The sequence below is a fragment of the Henckelia pumila genome, chromosome 4 (assembly GCF_033568475.1).
Source record: "Henckelia pumila isolate YLH828 chromosome 4, ASM3356847v2, whole genome shotgun sequence".
Lineage (NCBI taxonomy): Eukaryota > Viridiplantae > Streptophyta > Magnoliopsida > Lamiales > Gesneriaceae > Henckelia > Henckelia pumila.
Window position 1 is genome coordinate 14302966 of NC_133123.1, and position 19215 is coordinate 14322180.

Genomic DNA, 19215 nt, shown 5'->3' on the forward strand with positions numbered 1-19215 from the left:
TTGTTAACATATGTTAGTGTGTATGTTATTTGGTTCATATGATAATTTAAGGGATAGGTGTATAAAATAATGTAATGCCCAAAATGCCCCTAAACTACCAACTTTTCTTTAAAATAAAGCCCCTCAATTATTATCTCTCAGTTGGAAGAGAAAGCATTATCGGTGCACTTGTCGGCTGTCTTCCAATAATTCGCCTAAGCTTATCGGAGCACTTGTAAAGGGTGTCTTAGATCTACCATTCCTCTCGTTGCTTCGACGTCAAGCCTTCGGAGTGTTCATTAAGAAGGCAAACGTTGCTCCAGGTAACTGAGATCATGTGAAATGTTGTTAAACGCATCGTATTCAGGGTGGTGGAACAAATTTTTGCTCGTATAGCTGTTAATAAAATCTTTGCAGAATTATTACATGGTTGTGGTTCTCTTAGCCTCGTAATCAATTATCTTCGCTCATATATGATGTCCAGGAATTATTTATCTTCTCTGGTTATCAGATCTGTTAGGTTGATGGCCTTGCAAACTGCAATGAAATTATTATTTCGTGTTTGAAATTTATAAAAACGCAATATTTTTGTAAAATAACTAGAATTGATTTAGAAGTGAATGCAGTAATGGTGAAGCTTCCGTTTTCAGAATAATGACAGAAGGAGGCAAAATATAGCTAAAATTTGATTAGTTCACAATTTTGATACCGTGACTTATTAACCCAAGTTAGGTGAAATCATAACTAGTATTATGTTTTTTGTTCCTCAGATCTATATCGTGCCTTGTCAATGTTTGGTACATTAACACTAATATATGTTCCGTCCAACGCTCCAAGGCATCCCTGTACAATAACAAATGACTTTCGATTAAAACATGAACGTTTATTTTGTATTAAAATGTAAACAGGTAGTTCAGGTTACCTTGAACCACTTCCAACTATCGTTAGTGCAAGTGTCATCAACAGGAGAGGCTTTTACTAGTAGTATAGGATGCAACATCAGAATTGATCGGAGCACTTCATGGAAATGGGTGCTAATTGTTTGTCCACTACGCACATAGTCATGACCTACCACTCGGTTTTTCTTGTGGTGAGCCAAAATAGAAAGAAACATTGCGACCTTCTCTTTAGTACGCACATATCTTGACTCCACTAGCCCTCCAACATTACTTAGCAAGTAACATAATCGTGCGAACGCATTTCTATTCAGTCTTAAGTTCACCACACACTGCACATCTCCTATGTTAATAATCCTGTGCAAATTATTCATCTGCATACTAATTTTTTGGGTCATGCTGTACGAGGCTGCTGTTCTACGCCTCTCACGGAGTTGTTTTGCTATTTTTTTTTTCCGATAACGTCTCAATAGTGACAACATTAGCATTGAGTGACACATGATTTGGTGCAGCAGCACAAAAAGTACAATATGCCTACGCATACTGGCCAATCTTCCAAGATACTTCACACTAGATAAATAAAAAATAAGTGTACCATGCTGCTCAATTTCAACAAAATAGCTTCTAATTTTTAAAAGACAAACTTTATAATTTGCATTCGGTAAAATGTCATACAAAAAAGTGTCACAAACCTTTTAATCATTTTTAAAAGGGGTAGAAATCCTAATTTTGGACCAGAATTTTGGGCTTATGAATTCTATATTATACAACTTGATATTAATTTAAAAATGGTATGTCCAAAAAGTTCTGTCTGTTTGCAAAATGACTTAACCGCTATCTTCACTTATCTAAGCGTGAATAGCATTTTACAAAAATGGTGTAATGTGCCTTTATATACACCAAAATACAGAGTGCGTATGTAATAGATGATCTAAAAAGTGAGCAGCATCATTCGTTACTTCGATGGAGTATAGTAGACAAAAAAGAAAGAAACTTGAATTTCACCCTCATTAAAACATATATTCAAAGAGGAGGATCAAAGAAAAGAAAGAAAATTGACATGAGACCAAAAACGTTGTGCACAAATATAATTTGTGAACATTTGTAACCCAAAAAAAATCATGACGCTTAATACTGAACAAAAAAGTCAAAAGCGATACCTTGAACGAAGATTGTCGGTACATGTATCTACGCAGCAGAGGTTCTTCCTCTTCCTAGAAATTTCAGAAAAGATAAGAGAAAAACGTATCAGAGAATTAAAGTTCTTCTACAAATATGCTTGGATTTTAATTTCGCAGCATCGGATTTACCTGAAATCGGGGAGAGATATAAAACCCTAAACATGAATCTGAGAAAAAGTCGACAATTGTGCGGGAGGAAATGTTGGGGGCATTGTTGGAATAAAGTGGAGGATAGAAAGATAGATTATTAATACACACGTTCAACGTGAGTTTATTTAACTCTTCTTCATACACTCCAATGTCATCTACGGTAGATTACCTTAGTTTCTTTCACATACTACCAAACGAATGATAAACCAAGTTTGGCAGCCATTATCCAGCCTAAACTACCTTACCAAACGGACCCTCAAGGTAAAAGTTTAAATTAACTCAATCAAATTCTTGAATATTCTCGGTTTGAAATATTGATTTACTCTTCACCTCAAATATATTTATATTTTCAAATAGTATTATTTTTTTTTAGACTAAAGATCACCCGATTAACGAGATAATCAAGATATTTGTCTCATATCAACAAGTGTTGGTAATTTTTTTGGGTATTAGTTATGCAAATTATGCTGAATTGTCGTGTTTTTATTCAATAATTTCACTTATTATAGAGGTATAAGAAAATTGATTAAATATAACACATAGGTTAACAATGTTCGATATGATTGTAATAAAAAATTAACATTGTATTTTATGTTAGAAAAATTTTAATAGAATAAAAATATCATTATATTTTAACCAAATCTATGAATTGTGTTGCCTAACAATGCATCTTATGATACATGCGATGTGTTCGATCGGTAAAAAAAAAAGATATATATTTATTTAAAAAAATTAAATTACACTTATGAAGTTTTGAAATTGAAATGATAGGAGATATAAATGATGAAAATAAATTTATAAAATACACGATTGTGTGGTTAAATCATAAATGACATTTTCGAAATCATGATGCAACTGACCTAGTTGGCCAAGTTAAGAAGCACACTAGTTCGAGTAAGTGTAAACAAATGAGTTTGAATTTTATTCATAGTTATTGAATTTGAGTTAAACTCGAATATTTTTAAATATTCTTCGACTAATAATTTTGTTATGTTTAATATTTTATACACAATGCATATTTCGAGTTTTTGTTCACAACTAACGTACAAGTATATTCGTGTTGGAAAATTTTGAGCCGTCGGGAAATTTTAATAAGAATTTTTAATTTCAAATTAAAATCGAGTTTTTAATATTATATTATATTTAATTTGATTAATTAATATTTAATTTGAGCAGTACTCGAATCATATTCCCATAGATTATCCCTTCCAGTGTCTGCTGTGTCCTAACGGTAAGTAAAGCCCTCCCTAACGGGACAAAGGCCCTGTTTGGATTTGGTAGACATTTTTTTAAAAAAGCACTTTTTTAAGTTATAATTTTTGCTTTTGAAAAAGCTCTAATTTTGACTTAAAAAAGTGTTTTTTTGGTCAACCAAACACTTTATTAAATGAAGGCCTAGCTTTTGAAACCAAATGAGGCCAAAATCCTTTTTTACAATTGGTGCTACAAACCGTACTATATTTTACTAAAAAAATCTCGTTTGCACAAATTATTAAAAAATAAATTCATTAAACAACATGGATGAACAAAATATAATTAACCATGGATAAAATTTTCGATTCACCTATTTTTTCAATTAAAAAAATCATCAATAAATTGTTTTACTCATTTATCGTACTTGGAACACAATTTATTGTCTATTTTAATTGAAAAAATAGGTAAATAAAAATTTTTATCAATAATTAATTATATTTTGTTTGAATTTATTTTTTAATAATTTGTGTAAACTGTTTTTTTTTTTACTGAAGGGGTACGAGAGGATTTCGTCCCCTCCCTAACCTCTCCGGCTCTCCCACTTTCTCCAGGGATCATCAATATGACATCCATTGAAGAATCCGATGTCGGGATTCTTTGCTACATCTCCCATCTTCCCGGATTTCGCGGAATTCTCAAGCACAGGTAATTACAGAGTTGTGAAACCTAATGCTAGAGATAGAGGTCTTTCTGATTTTCGATTGAAAAAACCCCCCCTTTTTTCCAGATATTCTGATTTTATTGTGAATGAAGTCGATTTGGACGGAAACATTGTTCATCTAACCTCGCTGGATGCTCCACCAGAGGTACGGAAGTTGATAATTTAATCACTTTTGTCTATTACGTTAACGCTATTGGCGGGAAGTGAGCTCAGGGGACTTTTCTCACTCAAGTAATGAGAAAAAATTCAAGCTTTAGTTTTCTAAATGCAAATTTTGTCCTAGAAAAATGTGAAATCACCCTGATATTCGATGGGCGTTAAGCTCAACTCTCGGTCCCATCCTGATTTGCATGACCGTTCCTGTTAAAACGCTTAAAACTTGGTGTAATAGATTGCCGAGGAAAAGAGAGAAAAGATATGTGATCTATTGGCTAAAGATTATACCCCGGAGATAGAAACGTTTAGAGCTCTCACTGGTGACGTTGATGCAGAGAAGTTGAAAACTTTTATCGATCAAGTTTCTTCCAGTGTTGCGGGCAGCAATGAATCAATTATTCTCTCTCCAAGTTCTGATAAGTCTCATCGGACGGTATTTTGGACAAGTTCTGCTAATTTATTTTACGTAATTGGTTTCATATCATACTATTTGTTTCTGGTCTTAAGAAAGGATGTTTATCTACATTTCAGGCGGTTCATAACTTCTTCAAGGAGAAACTGAAATTCCTTGTTTCTGACACCATAGATGGACCAGATTCCTCATCAAAGTGCATCAGACTGCGGCTGGATTCAGGAAGAAAGAATGATAAGGGAAGGGACTCAAGGAAAAGAAAAGATCGAGTTGATAGACCTTATGATCGTAGAGGCTCAGATAATTGGCCAGAACACCTTGGCAAGTTTCTGAGGTGATTTTTTTAATATTTCAATGCACATTATGCTTTTGATTGTTAAGACCCTAATTCCTCAGGGTAAAGCTGGATAATGCATATCACGAGGAAAAAAGTAGGAGATATAAGAAAAATAGGTCTTTGAGTTCAGACACGTTAAAACCCTTTTAAAGAAAATAATTATATTAGTGGCATAAATTTTAAAAATGATTATGGACATTATTCGCAACAAAATTACGGGGTATATGGGGAATTTTTAAGCTCAATCAGTGCTACTGTGATATGAGGATTGAACTTTGTGTTGATACTGGATCAGATAGTGGAATTCGGTTAGTAATGTGCCATTTATTAATCGATAATGCACAGAACGACATTGTAGTCTTAAACTTAGAGTGCAAGGCTCAGAGATTTAACATACAATGTAAATGGCCTATTCAGTTGGAACAAATAATTGCCATTTGCTTATTATAGTACCACAAAGTAAGTGCAACTTTCTCGTTTCACTGAAGGTTACTTAAAACTCATTTTAGCTAATGAATTTTATGTGATTGTTTATTGCATGGCCTTATTCGTTGAACCCTATGATCGAGTGTTTGAGAAATGGGGCTTATGAGAACTGAAGAAGTTAAATTTATGACTGTGAGAGTTGAAAATAATGCGAGTGTTCTTAGGTTTGAGTCATATCTGCATTCTACTAATGCGGGTTACTGGTTCTTTTGTTATCCCGCCACCCCCACCCTACCCACAAAAGTTGTTCTTTTTTGCGTATTTTCATCGATTATGGAGCACTCCACTTGTGACCTGACATAACATGTTAAAATAGTTTGGTCGGTTTTATCCTTGATATTTTATCTTAGTATCTTGCTTTGATTTGTTAATTGAAACAGTGCATATCAACCACCTTTTGGATGCATCTTGCATATGGTGATCTGATAGTTGTTTCCGGTTGAGATTTTTTTCTAAAGCTGATAGTAGCTCCTTGTTTGGGCTCATTTTCATGTTCATGGAGTTTAGCTGCGCTGAACCACTAAAGTGGATTTTTGCATTATCTTTTCAGGTTTCATCTTTACAAAGAGAACAAGGATACACAGGAGGCCCTCGGGCTTCTTGGAAAAATGCTTGGCGTTCAGGTACCGTGCATATGTCGTTCAAGTTTATTCAATTTCCTTTTAGTATTCAAGCAGCTTTTAGTAAATATTTACTTGGCTGTATGGATTTGTTACCCTTCACTGCTGACTGATGTTAATAATGGTTGGCATTTGAAGGATAAACATGCTTCCATTAATTTACTGCCTGATTTCTCCGATGAACATGATTCTTTGTTTTCTTTGACTTATTATTATTGTTAAAAAGCTTTTTCAGTCCGACACTACATGCCATGCGGCTAACAATTCTGTCAAGTTTTTATGTTTTCACTTTGCAGCCCAGGTCTTTTGGATTTGCAGGAACAAAAGATAAACGGTCTGTGTCTACTCAAAGGGTAATTTGTCTCATCTATTTTTTTTGCTGCATAGACATAGATATTCATCCTCTTTTAATTTTATTATTGGACAACCTGTTTTTAACATAATAACTAGTTAACTTTCATAAAGATGTTATCCATTTTGCAGTCAAAGAGGTTATTGCCCGTTTCTTTTAATTCTAGAAAACTGTTGACTACGATTCACCTTTCCTTGTTTATGGAGCTGTAAATTGCTTAAACATGTACAAAAGTTTTAGTCTGCCATGTCCTGAAATAGTTCACACATTTTCACATCAGATAGCTTTGTTTGAGTTTTTTCGTTTTTATTTTATTTGTTTGTTTGTTGTTTTAGCATTTTGGTGTATTATCATAATAGCACGCTGAGATTTTCCAGATCCTTGTGATGAAAAATCGTAGTTAGCAAGCATAGAAAGATTGGGTCTGGTCACCCATCTCCATAACATCCCTTTATGAGTAGGCTGAGCTTTGCTGCATTATCATGATCTTTTATGTGTATGTGTTATAAACGACATTGAGAATGAGATTGATGTTTACTTGGGCTTCTCCAACCTGTTTTCGACGTGTTGAGCATGGAGGAATTTTGTAGAGAAGCGTGATGCCAGCTTCACTTGGTATTTCTATCCCTTTGTGGACAGAGCTGCTTATTTGTTATTGGTGATATCTCATCCAGAGTTCCACTTTGTCCCATTTGCATACTTGAGGACTTTTCTTTGCATTAGTTCCCCAACCACATTGGCTAAATAATAGTCTCCCCAAAATTATTTCCACACACTCACTCACCAAAACTATATTGTATTCTTGTATTTTTTTTTTTTTTTTTTTTGCACATTGGCTGTCATTATTTTTAAAACACTACCGGAGGCCCCGGAGCTGTAATTAGGATTTAGGGGTTTGATAGACCCCTGCCTGTTTATTTGAGGTCTAGTGGGCTAAAACTTCTTGAAGAAAGTTATTACATGGATTGCACACTAAAACTAAACCAAGAACATACAATGATGACATTACATAGCTTATAAAGTACATAAATAAGGCAATCTCATTCTATCAATTTTAAGAGATATATGAGATGAGGTAATTTCTGCATCAGCTTACAGTTAAATTGCTGCATATTTTTCCGTTCTATTTTCTTATCATGCAAAGTTATACCTTTGCCATTTCTTACAGGTTACAGTTTTCAAGCAGCGAGCTAATATATTAGCGGCACTGAATGAAAAATTAATTGGTATTAAAGTCGGAAACTTTTGGTACATGCCTGACCTTGCAAGTTGTATCAACATGCTATTTCTGAATTTGACTCTATAATTTTCTTGAATATCTGTGCAGCCATGTTCATGATGGTCTACTTCTTGGGCAACTCCAAGGAAATCGATTTACAATTACTCTAAGGTATGCTCATCAATATCTGGTATAGGTACAATTTCAGTAGGTTTTATTGATATTCAATCCTTAGTAGTATTTCTAATTCTTCCAGAAGTGTAATAGCTGAAACTGAGGATATTATTAGACAATCTACTAGTGCCTTGGGAAAGAATGGATTTATCAACTACTTCGGTTTGCAGGTTAATATTTGATAAAATTATTTGCTTGCTCTAAATTAAACTTTATTTGTGCTATTCTCATTTTCTTAGCAACATCAGTCGTGAAAATTTGCTTACTTGACTCATTTTTATTCTCATGTAAATTGCTAAATTTAACATGGAAAACCTAGATTAATGCTTTTATTAGTGCCAGACAGCTTTTACAATATCCTGTGGTCTAAATGGCTAAACATAATACTGAACATCATAATAATCGTGAAACAACAGAATGATTATTTGGAAGGCACCAAGGGGCAAGGAGTAAGGACTTAGCACTACAAGTTTGTTTATCACACTTTCTGGTAATAGATGCTGGCTTCAACATGACTTGTCTATAATTTATATTATTGGGAACTGTAAGAAGAAGTTTTACTGATGTCTGTTCTGCCTCCAAGTTTCAAGCACTCTAAAACTGGTGGGAAAGTTGTTGTCTATAGAAATTGATAGAGTCCTATATTCTGTTAGTACTCAATACAATTTTTGTTACAAATTGAGGATTCATATCTAGCAACGTCATTCATCCCAATTAACTTGAGAAACCAAACAATCGGTTGAAAACGTTAAGAGTTTAAACGTTTTATCTACTGATATGGTTGCCTTAAAATTACTAATTATATTGTTAATATGTGTCAGTAATCAAATAATAGAAGTTATTATGGTATGGTGATACTATGTGTTTATGTAAAAACAAAACGAAAAAGAAATAACCCTTTGCGTTTGGATAAACTGGCACTAAACACCAGAGCTGAAACAAACACTTATTTTTAGCAAAAGCGAACACCAGGCCGTTGTCTCACTCAGCATTTGGTATGTGCCTAATTATGAAGTCCTCCAAGTCCAGGCACAATCACTTAACGCATGATTTATAATTTAACGTAAGATAACTTGAAGTTCATGTGATGATATACTAGTACTGCTGTACACTGAGAATTCTTTTTGGTACTTTAACATTTGCAACATGCCATATTTCATAACACATGCCGTAATTTTTTTACATTTAATAGTGCTGAGAGAGAATAGCCCCTGTATTTGATGACCATTGTAGTTGTGTACTTGTATATTTACTTTGCAACAATATATGTAATACCTAAATAGATTTCTGAGATATTTGGTGGTACCTGCTTATGCATTTGAGTCGTTCTTTATTCCCATGAGGGCTTGATGTCTATTCAAATGGAAGCATAAACATTTTTTTGGATTTTTTTACCCTTTCTTGTATGTTTTTAGCGTTTTGGAAGCAGTTCTGTTCCTACTCATCTTATTGGAGCTGCATTACTGCGGGGAGAATGGAAAACTGCAGTTAACTTGATTCTTGATCCAAGAGAAGGGGATATCCTTTTCCTTTTCTCCTCATACATACATATAAATATATACATACATGCATATATATAGTTTAACTTGAAGGGATCTGGGTCTGGACTTGATAACGTGTTTATCTTGACTAATATATTGTTCACAAAGGGATGCCATAAAAAAGATACGGGAATATTATGAGGAGAGTGGCGACATTGAAGGAACTCTAAGACAGTTACCTCGTCATCTAGTTGCAGAGCGTGCTATTGTTAGTATCTTGTTTTGCATTTATCAATTTTCCATTTTTAACGCAGTAGGTTTTAGTATCACCTGCCAATATTTATTTGTTAATGTTTAAGCCGTCATTGGATGGGAATAAAAAAAAAAAAGTTGGGAATTTTGGGAGGGAAGTGTAGACAAATTAAATGTGTCTGCTCAAATTACAATCAATAGTAATTTTCTATAAATACTTTGGAATTTACAATTTGAGTATGCTATCAAATTGTTATTTTTAGTTGATTTTGTAAGATGTATTTACTGTATCAAATATTACCTTTTCTAGTCAAATTCCATAAAAATGACACATTTTGGGCTGGATCTCTAAAATTATGTCTACCAGATCAAAACAGTGTACTCCATGGCCTAAGTTGTTGAGCCAATAGAAAGGAATTTGAAGAAAGTCGCTGGCTCTGCAGGACTCAACTCCTATTTTCAACTCAACGTCATGGGATTTATAATTCAAATGGCGGAATCCAGGATTATTACATAGTGTACACCTAAATGATATATATTGAAATACCATGGAAATTTGTTATGCCTCCCAAATTCTTGTATATATGCATGGTTTCCAAGAGTCGAGGCATCATAATGGATTTAGTTTATTTCAAGGTTTTGGTTTAAAATACTAGAAGTTCCTCCTGTCAGTTACCTTCTTTAAGCTTTGGCCTTTGGGCTAAATATGCAGCTTTTCTGGTTTAACCATTGATATTTTTTCATTCATTCTACTTAAAAGCATCAAAAAGCGTCTTCCATTGTGAACTATCAAGTTTTCGTGTTTTATATGCAGATAACTTATTTTCCTGCTCATCACAAGCATTTTCTTTTTTTGAAAATCCAGCTGCATTGTCTCCAAAAATCTCCTGGAAATTACTTGCAAGCTTTGTTGGCTATACCCAGGACATTGAGAATGATGTAAGTGATTTAAATGATTAAGGTTTTATTTAAAACACACACGTGTTTACTTTTTTGTCACTACCATAATTTAATTTTACTAATTTGTTTTGCATGTAATTTTGATGCATGGTTATTAAATTGATTATATTTGTTACTAATCTTACTATTTACTCTCCCTGTAGCAAATCAATCCATCATTCTTCTGCTAGTTATTTCTGTACTAGTGCATCCCTTCTCTAGTTTTTGGCGGTTTACGGCTATGTGTCTGTTGGTGTAGTCTAATGTTTTATGCTGATTAAAAACTTGGAAATTATTACCACATTAAGCAAAAGGGACATTAAGAATTTATTTGGGAGTCTCATTAATACGTTGTTTCTTTTCTATTTTTTTGGAAACAAAAAATAGGTGAACAGTTATCTTTCTGGAGAAGCTATAGAAAGAAACAATGCGAGCCATTGCTTTCTGTTGTTTTATAAGCTAAAATACCTTTTCAATCTTCTTTGTTTTACAAAAGTTTCAGTATCCTTACAAAGTTCTTTTCTAATGCCATTGTGCTGTTCTTGTGACACATACTAAAAATGTGCTTCGGTGCCTTTTATTTTGCACCATATTTAGTTCCTTTGCTTGCTTAAGTAAGAAATGCCTATTGTTGGCTTGAAATACTTGCCAGAGAATTTATCAGAATACTAATATGTCTCTTAAGAAACCTTGGAAAATCTGTGTATTTTGGATGTAATTTCAACTTTCTCAAAGATTGGTATAGTTATTTACAGCTAAATGTGGCCTATTCAAAATAAATTGCATTAAGATATTTCCGAACTATTTTCTTTGGAGTAGATTATAGATTCTGGTGTACACCTTCAACTGTAGGCTCACCATTTGTGGGTGGAAAGACATTTGTTGAATCATGCATATGAAAATACCTTATTCATGTTGCAGCTCCATTCTCGTTATGGCTTGAAGATGCTGAATGTTGACGTTATTTGGATACCCGATCTACTTTTGTAATTTTTCTGACGTGGAAGGACAGGGCAGTCTATCCAAATTAATGAGAGTGTGCCATAGTTGAGATTTTATTAGCTTAGAAAGATTGTGGTCTTTATTGATTGGATCCTTCTTCTTCTTCTCTCTTTTGATTCTAAAAATGTCTCTAACGGTTTAATAGTTTCTTATTCCTTAGTCCTTACTGAATGTACTCCAGAATACCTCCCTTCTCCACATTTTTCTTTCACCTCCCTCGTAGGCAGTAGACATTTTGCTGCAAAATTATTATTTTCTCTCTCGTTAAAAAATTATAGTTAGTACTTATATTCTTGTGTATCTTGGTGTGTTTCTTGCCGAACAAATTTGTAGTCATTGCTCATGCATACCTTTGTCATATGATTTGGCAGAAATTGAGAAAGCTCCTGTTATTGTTACTCTCCTGATCGCACGTCTCTTTACTCTAACGACCTAATAGCATATGGACTGGTTTATTTCAACTTTTTTATGAACATTATTGGTGTGCATCATAAGACGTGATGATTATTATTGCAAATATTATTTGATGTTAGTTTGCCAATGGTGTGTGCTTCGTCATTTTTTGATGCAGTGATGCCTTTGTATGATATGATGATACAAGGTTAGATCAATGTTGTAGACAAAGCACTGATGCAATATTTTATTGACAAAGTAACTTTTGTCCCTTGGAATAAAAATGTACCTCTCATAATCTGTAAAGATGCTTCATTTTCAACTTTTAGGTTTGTGCATAGTTATCAGAGCTATCTATGGAACCATGCAACAAGTATGAGAGTTCAAAAGTATGGTATGTGTAGTTTTCGCATTTTGTGTTTCTATATTTTGGCCATGGAGAAATAATATTTTTGTTGGTTTTCTGCAGAAAGTTTTTGATTAACAAACTCCTGCAAGTTTACTAATGATTGTTATAAGTGAAACTGTGGAAAACTTTGGCTAACGATTTGCATTAAGTTTACCATTGATCGTTCTGATATAGTCCCAACATCTAGTCTAATGTATACATTTATTTGGAACGTGATGAGTAAAAAATGGAGTGCGAAAGACATTTTTATTCCTTTATTTCCTTTCTTATATGGGGCCACTGTCTTCACTCTGGCTGCCTTCTCCTTTTCATTTTGTCTTTCCTCCCTTTTCTGCTCACTGTTAGTTGCGAAGTTTCCGTATTGAACTGCATAGGAAGGAGAATATAACCGAGACCTCAGCTTATATCTCTTTCTTTGCTAATTATCCTTATGTAGGGGTTCACCAGATTGTGTTGGGTGATTTGGTGTACTCCAAAGATGCAAATGCTGAGGACAAAACAAAAATCTTGCATTTGGAGAGCAAAAATGGTGGATGTGATCATGTCGATGATGATAATGATGATGATCTAGGTGGCATAACTGATGCTCCAAATTTAATGTCCACATTGGTCAAGGTATTTTCTTCTACTGTCCATATTTCATTTGTTCCTTCAATATCTTTTCAAAAAACATGGGAAGAAATCTCATTCTCTTCAAATCTTCTGATTGTTTAGTATTAGTTTTGCCATCTGATGCACCGGTGTGCATATATGTAAATTTTCTTTGCATGTAGGCTATAAAGACTCATGTCTAGGAATCGTATGAAAGACATACAATTAAACCAGATAGCACACGTATAAACTTTGCTATCCGAAAGCATTTAATGTATACCAAGTATTGATATTGCAAATGTACATAAAATACAAACAGAAATATCTTCTCTTTTACCATTTGTACCCTTTCGTGTGGAAGATATATCATACTGAATGTATCTACTTTAAATTTTGCAATAAGTTATTTCATGAATTGAGTTTGAAGTAAAAGGTAAATGGATGGCATCTCCAAAAATTATTTTCTTCTCAGAGAAACCTTGAAACGATCATTGCTTGACTGTGTTTGGCACCCATTCTTAAATCATTTTTCAAACAATTAGAAAAATACTCTGCCTATAATAAATATAATCCCATTGAATTAGAGTCAATTTTGCCTTCTGTATCACTGATGATCTGGATCTAGATGGGATTTTTAGATTTAGAGTTGATCTTATATATGTTGGGATGGTCTTTTTGCTTCTTAAAACTTAGAAACTGTTCTAAATTGCGTCAAACTGTACTCTTAGCTGCATTTAATCCAAGTATTAATTATGGACCTCATCATGTCATGGTTTCGACTGGATATAAATCAGTATGTTCAATATTGTTGTTTCTGACCCGTAGGCAAGACTAAAACATTCTTATTAATTATCGCAAGTGTAATCTGATGTACAACATAGGAATGGCTGTCTTCGTATTCTCTATGTATAAATGATTCTTACTTATAAGAATCTATGATGTTTCTTCTGAGCAGGTAATTAAGGAAGAGGATATAGTCTCTGGAGAGTACACTGTTGATGATATTATCCTTCCTTTACCTGGGTAAAGTGTAATTGTAATATGGCTAAAGTTCCTTTCCCTAATCTCTAGTTTATCTGATTATTATTTATTTATTTTAGAATTTTCATATATATTCCCCCTTTTAGAAAGGCGTAGGAGGTGTAGTTGCCAGCAACCTTTTTGATGCTCTGATATTGGCAGGTCGAGGATAACTTATCCAACAAATGATATTGAAAAAGTCTATCATGACTTAGCAGAAAAGGTGAGAGACTCGTTTTTGCTTTTTGTTTGTTTGTTTGTTTGTTTTTTAGTTTGTAGACTCATTTTTTGGGATGCTGATCTAGATCTATCATATGGGTACAAAACAATTTTGGTTCTGTTAACGATGCTGAAAGTAATTTGTTTCTTCAGGTTTATAAATATTATGTTGTGATTATATCAGTGATTTAATTCTCAAAATTATTTTTATGGGAAATGTTAGGTAACTTCAACCCTACCCATGGGGTACTAACTACCCATGGGTGGTGTGGAAGTATTTGATTGGTCCAATAATGTCATAAATCATGTGGGGCCCACATGATTTAAACCAATCCCAGCACTCCACACTACCCATGGGTAGGTTCGAAATTTCCGGAAATGTTATTAACAAATAACGATGTCTTTTTTTTTTTTTCAAAAAAATAAATGTCTTTTTCTACAGATTATTTATTTATTATTTTATTTAATTATAGATTTATATAATTCTAACTTAATATTTAGTTTACCGATTTTATTTTATTTTTTTGAAATCAGTTTACCGATTTTATTTTTAAATTCATTGTAAATTATTTTTTTATAATAAAAAAACGTGGATGAAAAATAAAATATTAATAAATACAATTTCATTTTTTAACAGTAAAATCATATTTCTTTTCCTTCCTCCCTTCCTTCCTTCCTTCGTTCGTTTTTTTTTTTTTAAGTTTGGAGACTCATTTTTTTGGGATGCTGATCTAGATCTACCATTATGGGCAAAAACAACATTGGTTCTATTTACGATACAAAAAACAATTTGTTTCTGTTGTTTGTTTCTTCAGGTTTATAAGTATTTTATTTTGATTACATCAGTGATCTAATTCTCAAAATTGTATTATGGAAATGTTATCAACAGATAAAAATGTCTTTTTTTTTACTGACAAATAACAATGTTTTGCATCATTTATACGTGTCTTTTTCCTCAGATTATTTATTTATTATTTTATTTGATTATATATTTATATATTGTAACTTAATATTTAATTTACCATTTTTATTTTTAAATGTATTACAATTTTTTTTTTTATAATAAAAAAACCTAGATGAAAAATAAAATATATTATAAATGCCATTTCATTTTTTTTAACAGTAAAAACAAATTTTGACTATCACTTCCTTCCAGACAGACACTTGGAACATTTCTAATTAAAAATATTTTTTAACTGACAACATCAGATGAGCTTATTTGTATCGCAAGGAGAAAATGTTTATTGCAACAAAAAGAGATAAGAAGAGGAGTAATAAACTGGACCCCTTTACACACTTCTTGTTCTTGGTTTTTATTTTAATTTTTTCGAACAAACTTTTTATGGTAATTTTATTATAAATCCCTTAAGAACTCGAGCACTTGGAGTCTTTAATTTGGTCATGTCTAGGATATTAATCATGTCATTGTGGTAAGGTACCACAATAATATCAACTGAATTAATGAAGTTGCAAACATTTTTGAATGCAGCAAGAAGAACTGCATTTGACTAAGTTCATTCCATAGACAGATAAGATTTTTACATTGCCATGGAAATATCTGTGGTCCAATGGACATCATTTCACGGTTTCAGTATTACAAGTTTGAAAATAATACAAGTATTCTAGAGGTCTTTAGAAACAATTTTTTTGATTCTAAAACTTGGGGTTTTACATGTGGTTGGCCCAATATTATGCATGTTTATGAGTGTTGGTGGATTTGGTGAAAGAGAAAATTAATTGGAAATGAGTAGTGGCAGTTGGGTACATGTATCAAACTAGTGTAGTGATGACTTGTACATGGACATGTCATAATATTTGCTACAATTAGTGCTCGTGGTTGACCTTTTTTCCTGCTTTAGTTTTCTTCTATAGCTTCTTGCATTTTCTCATTTTTTAACTTTTCAGGATGGTATCAGGTTGACAGAGAGCTTGCACAATACCAAGTGAGTTAGTTAAAGTCATGCATAGATATTGTTCAAGAGTTTGTTATTGAGTAGATAGCTAATCTTCAGGGAGAGGACAGAAGGGCATAAAAATGAAACTGGATGTACTTGGCATTTCAAGCTCTTGAACTTCGTATTTTTTCATTTGTCTATCATCGTCTTTTAATCTTTTCTGACTGATGGTGTTAATAAAGTGAACCAGTTATCCTTGACATTTCGGGATCTCATAGTTCTCCAAACTTTTAATTTTCATCCCATTTCTAACACTCATGCATTGCCTCGATATTTGGTGGTTGTAGTCCAAAATTCCATTTGTTAACTACCACCAATTTAGAAATCTAATTGTGCAAAAGAGTTGCTTGAACAGGTTGTATAACTTCCTCAAACTTTTGATTCACGTTTGATCGGTGGTAGGACCACACAATCACTCGAAATGGTACAAATTGGTCGCTGTGTGACACAATCTATGGTTCTCTTAGAGATGGAAATTCAGCTATTCTAGATATAACTATGCATGTATGGTGTTTTCTAGAGTCTAGGCACTAGGCAAGGCACATGCTAATTGAAATGAGACACACTGAGAGATAATAAACTAAAATCTAAATTTATAAGAAAATTTCATCACATATCTAATATGTACTTTACCAACTATTAAATAAAATAAAGCATAAATTCATTATTTTATAAACAAAAATGAAAGAAGATACACCATGCATTTCTGTTTAGATTCACCATTCCTGCCTTTGAGGCACACTTAGAAAGCATCTTTAAAGCGTACCAAAGTTAGTGTTTTATGTACTTCATTGACCATTGTAGAGCTGCACCTTGGCATGCATGTAAGTACAATGGTGCAGCCCCGTTTGCCTTTTAAGGATAGTCATACTTTTTGTGGGCTTATAATGATCTTGATTTTAAGAACCATTTAAAATCGGGTTTCCAACTACACACTAAAGTTTCTCAGCCAAAGATTATGTTTGACTTAAACTTTCATATCATATTCGACTTGGAATTGAATCTCACATCTCCATATATGGTCAATACTTGTTTGCTTTCCTTTTTGTTTTGACAAGCAAATGCTTTTGTAAAATTTGTCTTTTTTTCCTGATAACTGGTATTATTTCTTGTAGGGAGTTCTCGATGATTAAAATTACAGGGGCATATAGGCGTGTATTTGAAAGGCCCAAGGACTTTGAATGGTGTGCTTGACCTTTTTTTGTTTATTTTACCTGCAATATCACTTACTATCATTTACTGAAAGTTGGTTACTTTTACTTTTGTTTAAAAAAAATTCCATAGGGAATTGGTCAAATACACAGATATGGATGCACCTTTGGCAAAGACAGATTGGGAAATTGTTACAAAATCATGTCCAGATACCTATGGTAGAGATGAGAAGGGACAAAACAAGTGGCAAGCTGATTTGAAGCTGAAGCCACACAAAGTCCGGAATGAGATAGAGATGTCTACAGAAACTGGAGAAATGGAGGGTGAAAGAGAGGATATGCAACCAGAGGACGTCTCCAAGACACAAGAGAGCCTAACAGCTCTCAAGTTGAGCTTTACTCTCCCAGCTTCTTGTTATGCTACCATGGCAGTAAGAGAACTGCTGAAGACATCGACATCTGTAAGCATCTGGAATTGAACTTTAGCCTTGTATCAAGATTTTAGTCCTAGGCATTACATATATAAATGTGTTTATCTATATTATGAAATTTTACTTATTGAATAAGATCCTTATTCCAAAAAATCTATATTTACATAGTCGCTGATTTATTCAAATGTTTGATTCATAATTCCTTTGGGGTTTTTTCCTGGTAGTCTTGATCAGGATACCTTTCTCTATTTGTTGAAACATGAATTATATTTGTAAAGATGAAGCAGCAGCGGTAGATTAGAATATACTTTTTTCTGACACACTAATATTGTTTGTTATGATACAAATCAATTAAAATCTGTCTAGTCATGCTTCATTGTACTGCTGAGAAGATGACTTGCGCCTTTTTTTCCTTTTGCTGTGTAGGTTGCCTTTCACAAGACATTGAACTAGGATCTCGAAGGACAAATTTCAACACTTTCCTGACATATTAAGATGCACTAAGCTATAACATTGAGCTATCTTTATGAGATAAATTCTTATGCTCGGATTACTGGTATGCCCTAAACAGTCTGCCACTGAAGAAGAAAACAATGTCGAAATGGAACTGGAGATAGAGGCAATCTTTTTTTACTATCATGGTTATTTCCTGCTCTGAGGTATGATTTGCGCAAGCCTTTTGTTGATTGCTTGCATGAACACAAAGTTTTGGACTATCGAATTCTTATGTACCTATCCATTTTATTGAGTTATAAAATATTTAAATTTTTGTCATCTGTTTGATGCCAGAACTTGACTGGCAACATATGACCTTTAAACATAAGGATTGCTTCCCCAGCAGAAAGCTTAGATTTGTGCAGTTGTGTGCAATGGTATTATAAAAATGAATTTAGTTTTTCTGTTGAGAATACCTAATTTTTTACCATAAAATTAGGCAGTTTGTTGAGTTGTAGTCAGTGTGAAGATCGATGAATCTTTGTATTATCTGTATTGTCAATTTTTTAAACACGGTACCAAATTAAGTGTTCAATCAACACGCTCAGGAATAATCTTTTGGGCTCTTGGAGAGGAAGTTGCGTTTCCCGCCTATCAATCTCTACATAGGTTAAATATTGATTTTTTTATTATTATTAAAAAATTACAATTTTAAATTTCTTTATTTTAGTGGTTGGTATTTTTAACCGTTTTTAAAAAAGTGAAAAATCATCGATTACACGTGGAGTTTGAAGAGCAGCTTCGCTTTGAACAAATTCACATAAAAGCAGTCAACTTTTTGTTAGACCATAATTACCATATAAAAAGTGTAAAAAAGTGCAAAAGAACGAGAAAAAAGTGTTTTTTTTTGGGGTAAAATTTTGAGTTTTTTTATTTATAATATTTAAATTTTATTTTGAATAGTAAATATTAATAATATATATTTGTTAGACCATAATACCATATCAAACACACGGTAAGGGATGATAATTGATACTTAACACAATAAATCCCGTCAAAA

General features: G+C 33.1%; 1 protein-coding gene across 1 annotated transcript; it reads left to right on the plus strand.

The window, feature by feature from the left end:
- Window positions 1–3968: 3968 nt before the first annotated feature.
- On the plus strand, window positions 3969–18494 carry LOC140866962 (multisubstrate pseudouridine synthase 7). The gene is made up of 20 exons (XM_073272029.1): window positions 3969–4105; window positions 4188–4266; window positions 4513–4710; window positions 4809–5023; window positions 6063–6135; window positions 6429–6485; window positions 7653–7732; window positions 7812–7874; window positions 7960–8047; window positions 9293–9395; window positions 9523–9626; window positions 10476–10549; window positions 12274–12338; window positions 12790–12968; window positions 13900–13967; window positions 14127–14187; window positions 16089–16126; window positions 17254–17322; window positions 17423–17750; window positions 18147–18494. The coding sequence occupies exons 1-20, from the start codon at window positions 4023–4025 to the stop codon at window positions 18171–18173; spliced, it is 2052 nt and encodes a 683-aa protein (XP_073128130.1). The 5' UTR covers window positions 3969–4022; the 3' UTR covers window positions 18174–18494.
- Window positions 18495–19215: the final 721 nt, after the last annotated feature.

Excerpts from the sequence above, each read along its gene's own strand:
- LOC140866962 (XM_073272029.1), top strand. The coding sequence starts at position 4,023 with ATGACATCCATTGAAGAATCCGATGTCGGGATTCTTTGCTACATCTCC. Across the intron at positions 4,267-4,512 it reads CGCTGGATGCTCCACCAGAG|ATTGCCGAGGAAAAGAGAGA; the intron begins GTACGGAAGTTG and ends TTGGTGTAATAG. Across the intron at positions 17,323-17,422 it reads AGGCCCAAGGACTTTGAATG|GGAATTGGTCAAATACACAG; the intron begins GTGTGCTTGACC and ends AAAATTCCATAG.